General features: G+C 45.4%; 2 protein-coding genes and 1 pseudogene across 5 annotated transcripts in view; 2 read left to right on the top strand and 1 right to left on the bottom strand.

Moving 5' to 3' along the window:
* FAN1 (FANCD2 and FANCI associated nuclease 1) overlaps positions 1-13,458 on the bottom strand; it is a 260,180-nt gene that overhangs the window by 116,972 nt on the left and 129,750 nt on the right. The gene's annotated exons all lie outside the window — the stretch shown is intronic.
* Positions 1-13,458, top strand: part of TRPM1 (transient receptor potential cation channel subfamily M member 1) — an 86,815-nt gene that overhangs the window by 26,658 nt on the left and 46,699 nt on the right. For both annotated transcript variants that reach the window (XM_067698912.1, XM_067698920.1), the window contains exons 10-15: positions 1,293-1,466; positions 2,559-2,693; positions 3,439-3,489; positions 6,307-6,447; positions 7,332-7,361; positions 13,114-13,406. In XM_067698912.1, coding sequence (XP_067555013.1) covers positions 1,293-1,466; positions 2,559-2,693; positions 3,439-3,489; positions 6,307-6,447; positions 7,332-7,361; positions 13,114-13,406 — 824 coding nt within the window. The remainder of the gene's footprint in view (positions 1-1,292; positions 1,467-2,558; positions 2,694-3,438; positions 3,490-6,306; positions 6,448-7,331; positions 7,362-13,113; positions 13,407-13,458) is intronic.
* LOC137203265 (palmitoyl-protein thioesterase ABHD10, mitochondrial pseudogene) lies at positions 10,731-12,020 on the top strand (annotated as a pseudogene).

A 13,458-nucleotide genomic window follows, 5' to 3' on the forward strand; every position in this document is an offset into this window, starting at 1 on the left:
ACATACGAGAGGGGGTGGGTGGTCTCCTGCTCTGTAGACAGTCCTTTACTAATCACCATGCTTTCTACCCACCATTTACTCTCCCTCTTTGGAAATCTGGTCCCACCTCCACTATTACCCCCACATTACTCATCCTGGGCTTCAGCTGCCTCACCACAGCTTTAACTACCCAACAGCATTTCCAGAAACATCTTAATGGCTCTGGTCTGCCTCTTCTCCCTGAAATGAATTTTTCTTTTCCATAGTCCTCTGTTTCCTGCTATCATTTCCATGGGAAGAGAGGGAAAGCAGGAAACACGAGATCAAGACCACAACCTGGAACCAAAAGTCCTTCTTTGTCTCCCCCACAATCAAGTATATGGTCTCTCAGGTCTTCCTTTAATAGTTGAAGTTCTCCATCAACTATGTGCCTATGACTCTGTAGTCTTTCTAGAATTCTTTTTTTTTTTCAATTTATTTATTTAATATATTTATTTTTGGCTGCGTTGGGTCTTCACTGCTGCCCATGGGCTTTCTCTCGTTGCGGCGAGCGGGGGCTACTCTTCGTTGTGGTGCGCGGGCTTCTCATTGTGGTGGCTTCTCTTTAATGCAGAGCACGGGCTCTAGGCGCACGGGCTTCAGTAGTTGTGGCACCCAGGCTCAGTAGTTGTGGCTCACAGGTTCTAGAGTGCAGGCTCAGTAGCTGTGGCACATAGGCTTAGTCGCTCCGTGGCATGTGGGATCTTCCCGGACCAGGGCTCAAACCCGTGTCCCCTGCATTGGCAGGTGGGTTCTTAACCACTACACCACCAGGGAAGCCCTGACCCCTTCACAATTGTCTTCTCTGGTCTTCATCAGCTGTCACAGACACTTCTCTTTGGCGCCTTTAAACTTACCTCTCAGCACCCTTTCCTTCGGGCAAAAACACGCTCAGTCAAAACTTCAGCCACTTTAAGTACATGAGTGCACTTCATCAAGCATATAAGTAACAGACAGTCACGAAATCAGGAGCTTCTCCATCAGGCAGCCAGGCCTGCAACAGCTGAGTATGTGTGCGTGTGTGTAGTCACAAGTATGTGTGCCTGCGTGCATGTCTGTGCGTGGGTGCTCATGTTTGCACAAGTGTGTGTGCATGTGTATCTGTGTGTGCACCTGTGTGTGCATGTGCACCTGTATGTGGGTGCATGTGTACCTATGTATGTGCATGTGTGTGCGAGCGTGTGCATGTAGAGGGGAGGGGCGGTCTGTGCACTTGTCCTGGGACATGGGTTGGCTTTAATCCCTTTCCCAACTCTGCCTGCTGTGGACTGCAGCCCCTGGGAAGCCTGGCCCCCCCAACAGATAGCAAGGCCATGGAGAAGGAGAAGAAGCCACCCACAGGGACCACCAAGGGGGGCAGAGGAAAAGGAAAAGGCAAGAAGAAAGGGAAGGTGAAAGAGGAGGTGGAGGAAGAAACTGACCCCCGGAAGCTCGAGCTGCTGAACTGGGTACGTGGGACGTGTCTGCTCCCGTTTCCCAGGCTCCTGGGGACCTTGGAGCCAGTCACCCTCCTCCAGGGAAGGGGGCAGTTCTTGCTGCCTCTGCCGCAGCTCCACCCGGGGCCCCGAGCCCAGGAGGCAGTGATGAAGCATTGTTGGGACAGTGTCAGTATTTCAAGTGGCTGGCAGGATGTCACAAACGCCAAATGGTCCTGCTTTGGGGGAGAATGAAGTCACTCACAGGGGAGGCCCGGGCCACCTTGCCCCCCAGTGCCTTTCTCCGCCTGCAGACATTTGGATGTTTGTTGCGTGGAAACACGGGAAACAAATCAATCGTGAATAAATGCAGCTCAGGGACAAAAGATGGAGCCTGTGATAGGGATGCATGGGTAACTGCAGTCGGCTGGGCTGGGAGGCTGAGACACGCAGCACCTGTGCTTCTGGCCTTGCTGCTGTCAGGACACAGCAAGACAGGGCGCTGGGCCTCTGCGGTGCCCTGTGAATGGCATCATCGCAATCACTCACCCTGGTGGCCCGTGGCATGCCCACAGGGGGTAGTTCTCAGTGAAGGAAACATTCTCCCCAGCAAAACCTCACGTTACATTGAGCGCTGCAGGTTCCACCATTGTTGAAGGGTAGAGACACAAATAATAACTAATAGTAGATAAAATGTTACAGTCTACCACCTCAAAAAAACATTGTATATGGAGATCCGAGCTTGGAGACTCAAGCACTGATTGCAGTTTTATTTTGAATTTCCTTCTCATGTTTACATTACAAGAAAAGCTAATCAACTCTATTTTAATTTTTTTAAAAAACCTGATAACTAGAGAGCCACCAGTTTGGCTGTCATTTTGAACATTTTTCACTTTGTGTTAAATGTATCCATCTGTGATGCTTTGATATGACACCTAGGGACAAACTGAGAAGGAAGGAGGGGGCAATGGGGCATGTTTACTCAGGACAAAAGGTAAAGAGAGCCTTGTTCAGGATGCTCTGGGTCTGGGGGCCTGAAGAGGCTTTCTGAGAGCTTCCAGGGTCCCCTGCCCAGTGTCCCTGTCCCTGCTGAGGCACTCACGCCCCTCTCCTGGGCTCGCACAGGTGAACGCTCTGGAGCAGGCCATGTTGGACGCGCTGGTCTTAGATCGAGTAGACTTTGTGAAGCTCCTGATTGAAAATGGAGTCAACATGCAGCATTTTCTCACCATCCCGAGGCTGGAAGAGCTTTATAACACCGTGAGTGGTCCAGGAGGAGGGAGGGCGGAGGGGAGCTAGCCCTGGGGGTGCAAGAATGCACTTGGAGGAGCATCCCCATCAGAACACGGCTTCAGCGGGAGGTCCATCATTTAAGGACGACTGCTCTCACCTGACACGCGGGCTCGGCGGATGGTCCCATCTTCACCCACCGCCACCATGCTAGCCAGCACCCCCGTCTGTAGCATTAACTCAGGGGTGGTGCACGAGGACAAGTTTATACAAAGAGTCTAGCCCCCGGAGTCATTAGCAGAGTGAAAAGATCCCGGGGTGAGCAGTCATTTGTTCCTGGGGACTCCCACGTTTTAAGAGGCTTCGGTGAAAAATGGAAAACTGAGTTTGCACAGCAAGGAGCTCCTGATATTAGAATGAAAGTGTTTGGATGAAATCCTCTTGGCTTTTATTATTACCATGTGAATTTTGAGAATGTACATTTCCTTCCCCATTCTAAAATTTTAAGTAGCACAAGTGGTCCTGGGTGGTTGCTTGCTGAAGCTTGATGAACTGTTAAGAAAATATAGTACGTCCTAAGATGCTCTTTAAAATAATTCAATAGAAGGTATTTAACATATTTTTGAACATGTGGGATACTTCTTACCCGTGACCAGTCCTAGTCCTGTCTTGTAAAAGACACAGGACTTCATTAATTCTACAAAGTAGAGTTGGATTTTACTCCAAAAGCTGAACAGAAAAACATATTGAATATGGCTGAATGTTTCTCTTTCAGAGACTGGGTCCACCGAACACACTTCATTTGCTGGTGAGGGATGTAAAAAAGGTCAGTCTGCTCTTTCATAGTCCTTTACCTGTTGACGTCTTTTAATGAGACCTTTTTTTTTAACATCTTTTTTGGAGTATAATTGCTTTACAATGGTGTGTTAGTTTCTGCTTTATAACAAAGTGAATCAGTTATACATATACATATGTTCCCACATCTCTTCCCTCTTGTGTCTCCCTCCCTCCCACCCTCCCTATCCCACCACTCCAGGCGGTCACAAAGCACCGAGCTGATCTCCCTGTGCTATGCGGCTGCTTCCCACTAGCTAGCTATTTTACGTTTGGTAGTGTATATATGTCCATGCCACTCTCTCACTTTGTCACAGCTTACCCTCCCCCCTCCCCGTGTCCTCAAGTCCATTCTCTAGCAGGTCTGTCTGTGTCTTAATGAGACGTGTTTTAAAGCAATTTTTAAAATTTCCAAATGTGTTGTCATCTTATTGGAGGCATAAGAAGTCATGAATTCCTCTCTCCATGAAAAGAGTTTACTTTTAAAAAATGTCATCTTCTTTAAATGAAATGTTCATCCCACACACAATGGGCTTGCGCTGAATGACTGTTTGACGGTGGGTTGGCCCCCTCACCAAGGCAGGAGCACCAGCCAAGGGGTGGGCTCCTCACTGCTGCCCAGAACCCCCACGCTCTGCGTGTTTCAGATCTGCCCCTCATCCCTTCACGGTGCCTCTTTCCAGAAGTCCCAGCAGGATGGGCCTCATGTCATTCTGTGTGTCCTGTGCAGCAGTTCTTGGTTCTTTCTGTCTCCTCTTTAGTAAGTGATAGATGCTTTCCCCCATCCCCAGCGCTGCTAATGCCTTAGAGTCTGCCTTCTTGTAGGATCCCGTCCACTCCCTGTTCTGTCCTGGTGTTTCTTGGGTCCTGTCACCACAGCCTGGAGGGTCAGACCAGGTTAACGCAGAGCAATTCATTCGGCCAGAATGCAGTCCCTGGCATGCAGAGTGCAGGACGTGTACTCATGTTCTGAGCAGAAGGAAGTAACGCAAAGGAGAGAAGAAGGCCTTCAGCCAGAGTCCCAGATAGGCTGGTCAGACCTCATACAAATATCTAATTTTGCTAATGAGAGAATTTGGCTTTTACTATGCACACTCATTGGATCAGAGCAGAATCAGTGGATCTGGGAACCAAGAGAGACCAGCAAGTGCACTTGTTTCCCACTTTCACAGATTTCTTAGATTCAGAAGCACTAACATTCAAAAGCCACAGCTACTCAAGTGTAGACCCAACCACGTCTCTCCTAAGTGGCTTCCATCATCCTCCTCCCACCCTCCCCAGACACAGGCCGCCCCCACTTAAAACCTCCACGTCTCATGAAATTCAAGCTCCTGCTAAGAAACTTGCACCCACTGGGCCTAACACATACCCACCACACGTGTTCTGTCCCAGGGCCGTGCCCGTCTCACATCTGCAGTGCTCTCCCCCCTCGACCCCTACAGCCCCTGTTCTGCCCACTCCTACCTCCACAGGAAGCCCTTTCTCACCCTCCCACCTGCCCACCCTAGCAGAGCGGGGGCCTGAACATGCTGCTGCATCGGGACTGCGGGTGGCTTGGCCCTTTTTCCCCAAAAGAGCAAGCTCCCCAAGGCAGGGCTGTATCTCCTTATCCCCTCATATGGAATCCCCGACTTGGTCAAGGATCACGGTAGGGGCTGAACAGACTTGCAATGGCTGAGTGAAGGATTCAGTCCTCATGTACAGGGAGGACATTTGGAAAGTGTAGCCTCCATGGGACGGATCCCAGGTTTCTACCATCATTTCAGCCATAGGAAATTAACCAAGCAGGAAACAGCACATAGCAAAACATCCTTATAATGGACCAGTCAGCTCTGCCTCCTGGATAAGCCAACTGCCCTCTGGCGTGAATGACCGACTTACAGATGCATTGATGCCCCTCTGCACTCCTCCCCTCCACCCACACGCTACCTTTATCTCAACACAGCCTCTTCCGTTCTGCTGTAGGACTCTGCCCCTTCACCGACTCCCGGGCACATCAGATAGTTTGCAGTGTTTGTGTTCTTACTGAAATCTGAGGGGTCCCCCAGAAAGTCACAGGGCACCATGTGGAGCTTTCCCTAGAAAGTTCCCGGCCCCAGGGATATTCTGTCCGCCCACTGTCTTCCACAGAGTCCTCCTGCCTGCCACGCTGCTCATTCCCTCCTTCTGCAGAAAATCTGGACGCCAGCCCCCCGAAACTGGATTCTCCCCTGCAAGCAGCTGTCAAAGCACCTTCTCAACAAAATGAATCTGCTCTTTGCACCAGCTACACCATCTTTCCTTTATGTATTTTTTCCTTAATCAATATTTTTTTATCAAAGCATAGTTGATTTACAATGTTGTGTTAATTTCTGCTGTACAGCATGATCAGTTATACATTTATATACATTTTTAATATTCTTTTTCATGGAAGGATAGTTCATAATGTTGGGTTAATTCCTGCTGTACAGCAAAGTGATTCAATTATACATATATACATTCTTTATATATATATTCTTTTCTTTCCCTTATGTTTAAATGCACATTACAGGCCATTCTGTCCGAGCTCATGGACAAGCCCAGGCCTCTCCCCTCCAGCCTCATGGGCTTCTAATTCTTCTCATTGGGAAGTCTAACCCATTTTCTGGAACATGGTTTACCCCCTTATCTCCCACAATCCTATGGAAACAGACTGAAGATTGTTTAATGCCCCGTTGGTACCACCAACTTTCACGTCGTAGGCAGGAATGACCATGATGCCGAGGTGTTGCCGAAGTCCACGCTGTGGGTCCCTTCTCGCAGGGCTGAGACACAGCTTCTTTTCTTACAGGGCAACCTTCCACCCGATTACCACATCAGCCTCATAGACATTGGGCTCGTGCTGGAGTACCTCATGGGGGGCGCCTACCGCTGCAACTACACAAGGAAGGGCTTCCGGACCCTTTACAACAACCTGTTTGGACCCAAGAGGGTAGGACTCAGCGAACACGTGGTGTTCTGTGGTTCCCGGAATCACATGTGGTTCCTTGCTAGCCTTTCTAATAACTCAGCCGCTTCAAAGCCGAACCCATCACCCCATCCCCCAGCACACCTGCCCATCCTCCCGCAGTGGCTCTCGGTGGGAGGTCTCAGCATGCCTCCAGACGCCCAGGCTTCACCACGCACCTTCCTCCCTCAGCTCGTGGGGCCGCACAGCCCAGCACTTGCCCCTGCCCCATCCTTTGTTCGCAATAGCCTTCTTCACAGGCTCCCTTGTCTCTGCCCTCTCCCATCCATCCTGCCGCTGGACCCGCCCCAGTTCTCCAAAACGAGGGACCCAACAGTGCACTCCCTGCTCAGAAATTCCCAAGGATCCCCAGCGCCTGACAAAGCACTGTCAAGCTCATGATCACAGCATCTAAGAGTCTCCCTAGCCATCCCCACCGTGTTGTGGGCAACCATGTACCACTGCCAGAATCAAACTCTACTACTGTGTCTGCGGCATCTTCCCCTATCAAAACCCCACGTGTGCCGCAAGCCCAATTCACGTGTGAGATCTCCCATGAAGCCCTCGCCTCGCCCGCACTCAGAGCTCCATAGCTCTGTGTCTCCTCTGTGGGTGAACTTCTCTGGTTCTACCTGGGATGCGGGTCCCATGTCTGCACATCTCTCTCCTCACCTGACCTGGGCTGACAGAAGCAGAGGTTCCATATTAAAGCATTTCCTTTCCTTGGGTTTGTCCTTAACTGTTAACGATACCAAGTACTTTTTAATCTATTATTATTGCTACTAAAGATATTACTAATGTACAACCCCCAGTATCATAACATCAGTTATCTGATTCCATTCATTTTTTTCTCCCCTTTCATTATGCAGCCTAAAGCTCTCAAACTTCTGGGAATGGAAGTAAGTAGGACTTGTTTCCAATGGCTTTATGATATTGTGGTTAAGTGTGTGGAGCCCTCTTCGTTTTGTATTTAACATAAAATTGCACACGTTTGTTTTCCATGAATAAATCCACTACACCACACACCAAAATTTACTTGGATGATTTAGTCAAATTATGTAAAAAAAGATCACAGACATGTTTCAAAAGGTAAAAGCCACCCCATTCATTTTTATCAAAATCAAGAACAAGTCAAGCACATCCATTATTGTTGGCATCATTAACCCCACTGGTTTTTAAAAGTGTTCTGGGAATTTTACCACGTGAAAAAATAAATAAAGGAAGGATACTTTAAAAAGGGGGAAAATTATCATTGGCAAAAAAATTTGGTTTCTAGAAAACCCAGACGCATTGACAAAGTTTCCTCATAATAGGACAAAAGTATCCAGAAATAACCTTAACAAGGAAACTCAAGAACAAAGCACTAGGACTTCGCTGGTGTGCAGTGGTTAAGAATCCTCCTGCCAATGCAGGGGACATGGGTTTGAGCCCTGGTCCAGGAAGATCCCACATGCGGTGGAGCAACTAAGCCACAGCTACTGAGCCTGTGCTCTAGAGCCCACAAGCCACAACTACTGAAGCCCGCGCACCTAGAGCCCGTGCTCTGCAACAAGAGAGGCCACCGCAATGAGAAGCCTGTGCACCTCAATGAAGACCCAACGCAGCCCAAAAAAATAATTAATTAATTTTAAAAAAAGCACTAGACATGAAAATATATAAATGAGTGAAAGAAATATCATAACACAGAATATTAAGACTGTCTATTGTAAAGACTCTTCTCAAATTCATGATTCAAATAGCATCCCAATTTCTGTATGGATACAGGGTAGGTTTTGATTCTGTGTTCACAGTGGACACCGACCTTCAGCGTAACTAGAAGGGTTATGATATGCAGCTTTCCGTAAGTCCATGCTCTCTTAGGTTGGTTGCATCATGTTGGCTTTATCTGTTGGGTGAAGGTTTGGTGGAACTCTCCTGTAAAATAGCCTGGTCCCAGTCCTGTGTTTTAGGGGCATATTTTTCACTGCCTTTATAATAATTTTCATAACATGAGTTCATGGAGCTTTTCTATTTTCTAGAGTCAGCTTTGGTCAATTATATTTTCCTAGCAAACAATTTACTTCTAGACTTGCAAGTACTTTGGTATAAACCTTTACATAGTATTCTAATTTTTTCAATATCTTTAGTTGTGTGCTATTTCTTGTTCCAATTTTTTTATATTTATATCTTCTCCCTTTTTTTCTTAACCGTACTTGCCTTCAGATTTGATTGGTATTTTTGCTTTATTAAGCAACTTTCTTTTTTCTGTTTTCTATTTTATTAATATATTTTATTTGTATTCATTCCTTCCATATACTTTATATGGAATTACTGTGTTATTTTTATTGACTCAATTTGAAAGCGAAGTTTGCCCATTTTCTTTTTAAAAAAATTTTTATTTTAATTAATTAGTTTAAAGGAATCAATCTATACTGACAGATTGTCAAGGCACTGGGATAGATGGGGGAAGATTATTTGGGAGTGTATGAGAAAGAGGCCCTTCCCAAGGGACTCCAAATTATACCATATTTATAGTGTTCACATCATTTTTTTTTTTTTTTTGGCCATGCCATGTGGAATGTGGGATCTTAGTTTCCCAGCCAGGGATGGAACCTGTGCCCCCTGAAGTGGGAGCGTGAAGTCTTAACCACTGGACTGCCAGAGAAGTCCCTGCCTATTTTCAGTCTTTCCTGTATGCCAATAAATGCATAAAGAGTATAAATTTTTTCTCTGAGCATTGTTTTCATGGTATCCCACAGGTTTGGGTAAGTAGAACTTTCATTGCAATTCATTTCTAAACAGTTTATACTTTCCTCATTAATCCACAAGTTATTTATAAGTGTATTTAAAATTTTCCAGGTACAGAATTTTGTTATTGTTGTTATCCTACTCTTGTTGATTTTTAATTTTATTCTTTGAGTGTATACTACATGATTTCTGATATCTGGAATTTGTTGATATAGAAAATCTCAAAAGAATTAGGGAATAATGCCAGGTGGAATTTTGTTAATGATTCATGTGTGTTAGAAACAAATGTGTACTCCCGGCTTGTTGGGTACAATACGTATACGTCTTTGTCAGATCAAACTTGGTAATGTTATTGTTCAATTTGCTTCTATCTGTACTAATTTTTTCAAGTTGATTTCTAAGTGAGGGGTGTTTAGAGGCTCTTACTGTGATTGTGGATGGGTCAGTTTCTTTTTAACTTCCAGTTCATATCTTTTGTTATTTTATTGGGTTGTTTCTTTTTCTTGTTGCTTTGTGGCTGTTCTTGCATTTTAGGGAAATTAATCCCTTGTTGGTTATATTCTTTCTCTAGCAATCTTAAAATTACTTTAACAGAATTTGCATACAACTGGTATTTTAACAATACAATGTATTATTGAAAGATAGGCTTAAAAGGGTTTCTGTTTTACAGCCTTTCATTAGTCCTTAGTGGATTTTTATTTGACTGGATATATTCTTGAAAATAAAGCTATGTTTATTTTTTAATTTCCATAATGTCAATTTTTAACCTATATAGACCAACCTTCCTAAATGACCGAAACTGTAGTTTTACTGGGACAAATTAGAAAATTTGAACAAAAACACTTTTAAAATTCATCAATTAATTAATTTATTTTTGGCTGTATTGGGTGTTCATTGCTGGGCACGGGCTTCCTCTAGTTGAGGCGAGTGGGGCCTACTCTTCGTTGCGGTGTGCGGGCTTCTCATTGCGGTGGCTTCTCTTGTTGTGGAGCATGGGCTCTAGGTGCATGGGCTTCAGTAGTTGTGGCACACGGGCTTAGTTGCTCCGCAGCATGTGGGATCTTCCTGGCCCAGGGATCGAATCCATGTGCCCTGCATTGGCAGGCAGATTCTTAACTAATGTGCCACCAGGAAAGTCCCTGAACAAAAACATTTCAATCTAAGGCAAGATACCATAGTTTCAATTAAAATGTCAGACAACTCATTATAAGGTTATAAAACTTGGGTTAGTCATGAACAACATGTGATAGGAATTGGAGAGCCAGTCTCCCCCCTCACCCCCACCCTGCCCAGCCACTCCAGCCGTGTGTATGTGGGCAAATTATTCAGACTTTGGGTCACAACTTCCTCATCTGATGGAATGGAAGACATTCACAACCTCTCAGAGTCAGTATAAGAATAAAAGTGGATCATTGACAAGAAAGCTGTTTGCAAAAGAGCAAATACCCATTTCTGTCATTCTACTGGGTACTGAAGCCCTAGCCTGGAGTAGTCTGAGCCCCATATATTTCCATGACACTCCTGTGTTTCAACCCCAATTCTCCCAGTCATGACAGACATTCCTTTAGGGTCCTTCTCCGTTTTCAGAATCATCCCTCACAATCCCTTTAGGAAATGGGAAATGTTGACCGTGTTTCAACCCCAATTCTCCCAGTCATGGGAGACCCTCCATTTATAGCACATCCATGAAAAGACAAAGCTCATTCAAAATGGAGCACTTGTGGGACCTCCCTGGTGGCGCAGTGGTTAAGAATCCGCCTGTTGGGGTACCTTGTCATAGGTGGGGCTGGATGGCCGTCTCCTTCGGCTTCCACTGTGGGCTCAGCACGTTACTTGCACTGAAGGCCGAGCCGGCACCACAGTGGCTCCCAGCTTGCAGACAAAAGACATCAATCTCTTTCCTTAGTCGGCCAGACCTTCCAAACCTGGCTCATAAAAGGCTAAAAGGCAAAAGTCCAGGAATTATCTTCATCCCTGGCTATATTAATATGAATGGTACAAAAGCATTGGCGATTGAGGAGTTTTGCAAATCTCTAGGTCACGCCTGTATAAGCTTTGATTACTCAGGAGTTGGAAATTCAGATGGTAACTTAGAAGAATGCACAGTGGGAAAATGGAGAAAAGATGTTCTTTCTATAATTGATGACTTAGCTGAAGGACCACAGATACTAGCTGGATCTAGCCTCGGTGGATGGCTTATGCTTCATGCTGCAATCGCACGGCCACAAAAGGTTGTTGCTCTTATTGGCATAGCGACAGCTGTGGATGGCCTAGTGACACAGTTTAATCAGCTTCCTGTTGAGGCAAAAAAGGAAATAGAGATGAAAGGTGTGTGGTCCATGCCATCAAAATACAGTGAAGGAGGAGTTTATCGCATTCAGTACAGTGTCATTAAAGAAGCAGAGCACCACTGCTTGTTACATAGTCCTATTCCTGTGAACTGCCCTATAAGATTGCTCCACGGCATGAAGGATGACATTGTATCATGGCATACGTCCATGCAGGTTGCTGACCGAGTAGTCAGCACAGATGTAGATGTCTTCCTCCGAAAGAATAGTGATCACCGAATGAAGGAAAAAGCGGACATTCAACTTCTGGTTTACACTGTTGATGACTTAATTGATAAGCTTTCAACTGTAGTTAACTAGAATCACAGTTTTAGTTGGAATGTTAAGTAATGGACCCAGAAGATGGAAGAGGGATAACAGATGAAGGACCCTGATACTTAGAAGGTTTTTTTCTCTTATCTCTACCTTGTAAATATCATGTGCGTATTTAATGATGTATTTGCACAAGTGATTCAGATTGTGAAGAAAGAGCCAGCTGCTGTTTGAAAAATTTTCTCCTTCCTTCAATCCTTGACTTTTTTCATTAAAATATTTCCTATTTCTTTATTCAAGAGATGTTTACCTTCTAATGCTTGTGTTAACTGTGCCAGCTCTTACTTAGAATTGCTAATAAAACTTGATTTTTTTGTTTTCTGTTTGGTATCATTGTATATGGAGATCTGCAAAATTATTTCTGATTTTAAAATGCGGTTTACAAAATATAGGAAAATGTTTATTGAAATAAATCTAAAATGACTAGAGAAATGTCTGAAACATAATAAATTTCAAAATAAAGCTATTACTTTATATATTAAAAAAAATAAGAAGAATCTGCCTGCCAACGCAGGGGACACGTGTTCGAGCCCTGGGCCAGGAAGATCCCACATGCCGTGGAACAACTAAGCCCGGGCACCACAACTACTGAAGCCTGCGGGCCTAGAGCCCCTGCTCCGCAGCAAGAGAAGCCACCGCAATGAAAAGCCTGCTCACCGCAACAAAGAGTAGACCCCGCTCACGGCAACTAGAGAAAGCGTGCAGCAACAAAGACCCAACACAGACAAAAAGAAATAAATAAATAAATTATAATTTTAAAAAATGGAACGCTTGCTTCCTTAAACCATTAGTAGGGAAACAAGACATTTTTCTCCATCCCCTTTTACATTTTTCCTATTAATCTCCGGTTCAGCGGTATCTGGCAAACGAGTGTTGGTACTTGAAGACTCCCCTGAGGAAATAAGCTACAGGCTTTATCTCTCCCATGGGGTGATTTGGATTGAAGTGTTTTCTTTGTTTTAGTTTTGCAGCATCTCTTCAATTTTTAGAGGCTTCTGGGGAAAAAAAACCCTGCCAACCCAGGCGTATAAACTCTTCAAACAGTAGTATGCCTTTTCAGCTCATTTGGTCTTCGATGGTTTACTTCTCATAATAAACATGTGCATCTTTTCAAAAGAATTAGTACACTGGTTGGAAACCGCAGATGTACTTAGAATTCTCTTTATTCCCTTGGAGGGAGAGGTTTCCCTTTTTCCAGTTGTCTTGAAACCCTTTGTTGCACGTTTATGGCAGAACCATGGCAAAGGTGCTTCTCTCCCCTCAGGATGATGAGCCTCCAGCCAAAGGGAAGAAAAAGAAGAAGAAGAAAAAGGAGGAGGAGTTGGACATCGATGTGGACGACCCCGCCGTGAGTCGATTCCAGTACCCCTTCCATGAGCTGATGGTGTGGGCCGTGCTGATGAAGCGCCAAAAAATGGCGGTCTTCCTCTGGCAGCGGGGGGAGGAGAGCATGGCGAAGGCCCTGGTGGCCTGCAAGCTCTACAAGTCGATGGCCCACGAGTCCTCCGAGAGCGAGCTGGTGGACGACATCTCCCAGGACCTGGACAACAACTCAAAGTGAGTGTCCAGAGGGAATTTAAGGACCAGGAGACACTATGGTCCTGAGCAC

Source organism: Pseudorca crassidens, chromosome 1 (genome assembly GCF_039906515.1).
Source record: "Pseudorca crassidens isolate mPseCra1 chromosome 1, mPseCra1.hap1, whole genome shotgun sequence".
NCBI classification, from domain to species: Eukaryota; Metazoa; Chordata; class Mammalia; order Artiodactyla; family Delphinidae; genus Pseudorca; species Pseudorca crassidens.